The sequence below is a fragment of the Sinocyclocheilus grahami genome, unplaced genomic scaffold, assembly GCF_001515645.1.
Source record: "Sinocyclocheilus grahami isolate Dianchi unplaced genomic scaffold, SAMN03320097.WGS_v1.1 scaffold367.1, whole genome shotgun sequence".
NCBI classification, from domain to species: Eukaryota; Metazoa; Chordata; class Actinopteri; order Cypriniformes; family Cyprinidae; genus Sinocyclocheilus; species Sinocyclocheilus grahami.
This window is the reverse complement of record NW_015505546.1, coordinates 116261-120734: the sequence shown is the minus strand read 5'-3', so window position 1 is coordinate 120734 and position 4474 is coordinate 116261. Positions and strand designations below refer to the sequence as shown.

General features: G+C 37.0%; 1 protein-coding gene across 4 annotated transcripts in view; it reads right to left on the bottom strand.

Moving 5' to 3' along the window:
* tbrg1 (transforming growth factor beta regulator 1) overlaps positions 1 to 4474 on the bottom strand; it is a 17923-nt gene extending 13449 nt beyond the window's left edge. For 3 of the 4 annotated variants that reach the window (XM_016230280.1, XM_016230278.1, XM_016230281.1), the window contains exons 1-2: positions 4325 to 4474; positions 4077 to 4216 (exon numbers count right to left, since the gene is read on the bottom strand). In XM_016230280.1, the coding sequence (XP_016085766.1) occupies positions 4077 to 4192 (116 nt within the window). In that variant the 5' untranslated portion in view covers positions 4193 to 4216; positions 4325 to 4474. Of the gene's footprint in view, positions 1 to 4076; positions 4217 to 4306 lie in introns of all 4 variants that reach the window. The other variant, XM_016230279.1, reaches the window with a different exon arrangement.

Here is a 4474-nt window from a genome sequence, read left to right as displayed (position 1 = left end):
ACAGTAAAGTTGAAGTTTATTCAACTTTAATTCAATTCCATTCAACTTTATTCTGTTAAAGTTTATTTCACTTCGAAACATTCATTCACGGATTTGCGCTACTGTCTTCACACACAGACGAAACTTACTAGAGAAGTGTGAAATAATATACCTCTGTAAATAAATACAATATATTCACGTCTCGCGCACTTTAATGCCCTTTGAATGTAACGTGTATGTTCCCTTGGAACTGGAATCATGGCGGAATTTCATGTGAAGTCCACTTCGCAGGGCACTTACGGTCGAATAAGACAACGCTTGAATGCTGCTGCCTGAACAAGTCCTTACTGAAGGGAAAGTGTTGACTGGTGTCACTATCTAGCGAACGCGCCGGCGGATCTCCACCAAATTCGGGGGATCCCTTCAGCTCGATGAGCCCTCTCCCCCCCAGGATCGATTGATTGGTCACCGCTGGACCGCGAATTTAACCACCCATAACTCCCGAACCCTATCTATCGACGCAGGTGTGGTCTCATTCGAAAGCGGGCCTCTAGACGTACTCGATTCGCGTTCGAGAGGGTTCCTTGAGCTGAAGGGATCCCCCGAATTTGGTGCAGATTTGCCGCGCCGTTATGGAAATATGGCCGTTCAAATTTTTTATGGTTTTCCATAGACTTAAGCTTTAAAGCGTTTCATCCAGGTCACCAGTAGCAAACAATGGAGCTCGCTCTGCTGGACAAACTAAGTTATTACACCATTTCAAGCATTTTATCTGCATTATATGTTCTGTAAAAAATGTTTAATATCGGCCAAAGATTATATCGATCGGGCTCTAGTACAAACATCTGATAAACATCAGTTTTTCAATCATTCTAAATCATAAACATCTTAAAGACATTTTCTAAACGTCTATTTGACAGCCGATAGGAAACGTCCTATAGACCTATTGGAGATGAGCAAACACTCTAAAAAATACGTCTTGCAGATGTAAATGCAGACGTCTCCGTGATGTACGTGTGCTATCAGGAATGTCAAATCAAAAGACTTACTTTATATGGATAGTTTAGCCAAAAACGAAAATTCTGTCACCATTTACTCACCCTCAAGTTGTTCCAAACCTGTATGCATTTCTTTCTTCTGCTGAACACAAAAGAAGATATTTTGAAGAATACGGGTAACCAAACCGTTTCTGGTCCCCATGACTTCCATAGTCAATAGTCATACCACATTCTTCACAATATCTTCTTTTATGTTCATCAGGAGGAGGAAGCTCTGAGGGTAACTAAATCCGTGTATCATTCGATCATTCGTTTTTTAATTTAATAGTGAAAGTAGAAAAATTAGAAAACAGCTCCTTCAGCTTAAATTTTCGTTTTCCGTTCATGGGTGGAAAAAAATAATAAACAGCTTGAATATTTGATTTCTACATGTGGGTGGGAATTAAATGCCCCTTTCTGCTGATTGGTCAGCCGAAGATCAAACCATGCCATCATCAGTTCTCCTGCAGCAAAATAATAGTCCTCCGATGCTGCAGTTGTATGGATTCTTAACGCATTTATTGCAACTACATTTAATCTTTTTTTTCATCAAACAAACCGTCAAATGAATAGCTCGACACAACTCGTACCTTGTGGGGCATTGTCTAGACAGGGCTTTCTTCTGTGCAGATATAAATTCTATTCTTTGCATCAGCTGAGCATCTTTCTGGTGCATGTCGCAAACATGAACCACAGGGAATACTCGTTTTTTAAAAGGCTTAAGTTAGATTATTTTACATTAAATTCATATAAATCACTTTGGAATAAATCACAGTAGGCCAATGTATCATGATAAAAACAACAACTTTACAGTCTGGAAATACTTTAGGCTATAGCAATATTAAGGCTATATTATTTCTTGGACCCCCTATCACTTTAAGAACTGCTGGTCTACACAGAAGAAAGACCTGTCTAGACTCTGCCGGGTACGAGTTGTGTCAAGCTATTCATTAGTCTGTTTGATGAGAAAATTATGAAATTGATCAAATGGGTTATTAATCCGTACAACTGCAGCAGCAGAGGACTATTATTCTGCTGTGTGATACTGCAGAAGAACTGATGACAGCACGGCTTGATCTTCGGCTGACCAATCAGCAGAAAGGGGCGTTTAATTCCCGCCCACATGTAGAAATCGAATATTCAAGCTGTTTATTCATTTTTCCACCCATGAACGAAAAACGTAAATTTAAGCTGAATTCTCGTTTTTCATTTTTTGGAAAAAAAAACAAAAAAATTAAAAAGGAGCCATTTTCTAATTTTTCTACTTTCAATATTAAATCAAAAAACGAATGATCGAATGATACACGGATTTAACTATAATGACAGATTTTATTTTTATTTATTTTAGACGAATGATCCCATTAATATTAAATAATTGGTATAATATGCTTTTGTTGTGCTTTAAATAACCACACTTATTTTGACGTGTTGACTAACATGCTACAGCCTATGTAAAATACTTGATTATAATTTTAACTGTAGTATTTTTGGATATTACATTTAATTGTAATAAATTCCAACTTCATTACAATTGTGTAAATACAAATATATTTAAAGACATACAAGTCCTTGAAAACAATGGATTCAGTTTGCACTTAATTATAGTCTTTCTGTTATAACTAACAAAAAGTATAGTTTCTGTTATAAGTACTCATTTTAAAGATATGCTAAAAAGTAATTATGATGCCCAAAATGCTGTTTAGGTGGGCAGCTTACTGTTTTTTTTTTTTTTTGGAGACACAGTCATAGTGAAACAGTCCTAAAATCAAAGTAAATATTGATGAACCATATTTATTATATCCACTCAAATGTAGGGATGTAACGATTAACCGCGAGCCGGTTGAAAATCGCTTCAAATGTGTGACGATTCAAATCGGTTGAGATGCTAAACAAATTGCGATTCATTTAGGAGTAGGAGTTTATATGAATGTATGTCTGAGGGGAACTTACTGTCTTTAGAAAAGTTTAGATGGTATATTTTTTTTCATCTTGCCTCTGTATAATGCATATTAAAGTTCATAAGTGCAGCGCTGCTTTGTTTACAGCGGAAACCAGGAAACGCTTTAAGCGCCACCTACTGGCAGAGAGTGAATCTGCGTCTCATTCAGCTCCGCTGTTTCATGCAGATAATTGTATATATAGTTTCACAAAACTGAAGTCAAACAATTCTGTGTTTGCTTCAAATTTCGAAATTATACAATTGAATTTAGTTTAAAAACTGCTCATGTTGCATGTCTGCAGCATCTTTGTTTGGATCATGATTAAAATGCAGTGGTTGCCTCTCATTTTAAAAGCCACAGACAAAGCCTTATTTTGTTTATATGAAGAGATTTCTTTTATTTGTGTTACTTATTTATTTGATTTGGGGCTTGTTTTAAAATTTAAATGTAGCTTTGTTATTTACATTTACATTATATTTAAATTTTGTCATTTAGCAGACGCTTTTATCCAAAGCGACTTTCAAATGAGGACAGTAGAAGCAATCAAAACCAACAAAAGGGCAGTAATATGCAAGTGCTATATTAGTATATTATTATAGTGTTATATTTCAATTTCACAAAGAAATGTGCAGCATTCTGTCCAAGCAATAATAAAAGGACACATTTAATTTATCATTTGTCTTAAATCTCATTTTGTTAAAAAAAAAATAATAATAATAATCGTGAATCGTTACATCCCTACTCAAATGAAATTGTATGGTGATATAATAGTGACACTGAATGATTACTACATTAATGTGCACGGTATTGACACAGAAGCCTGAGCAACCCCTTACAAACGAAGGACTACCATGATACCACAGTAAAACCATAGACACAGGATACATTGGCACGACGGTAGCATATGTATTTTTATGTCAGATTCCATCATTTCACCACGGTAACCGCAGTACTTTTTATGTGACTTCAAAGTATATCATGGCAGCATGTCCTAAAACACAAACAAGGGCCTTTTGGGGTATTTCCCTGCAGTAATATAAAACGGCTTTTCAGACGTCTGTGCCAAAGTGAAGGGGGTTTTTCATAAATAACGCATTCATCCTCTGTCCAACAAACTCACGCGTCCAGACTCTCCGCGGCTCCAGTCAGGCTGCTCATGCTGTCCAGCGCTGGAAACAGAGAGTAACTGCCCTGCCCGTCCGCCTCCATCTCGGACTCAAAGTTCAGGGAATCCATCACTGTCCGATCAGTGTTTTAATGCTATGTCGGGGAAGAAATAAAACACAACATTACTCGTGCTAAGCTAAAAACAGGACGACACACAGTCAGTCGTGCAGAAAGTCAGGATACCGCGCGATGGAAGTTCACCTGTGATCTCACACGATATTTTCCACTGCGCGTGTACTCATACTGTGCAGAAAAGAAAAACGCATCTTCATCGCAAGCGTCAATTTGCTGACATGTTTATTTTAGCATTTGTTCTTCGAGCTCATGGGAACCACTGATCGATTAAATGAA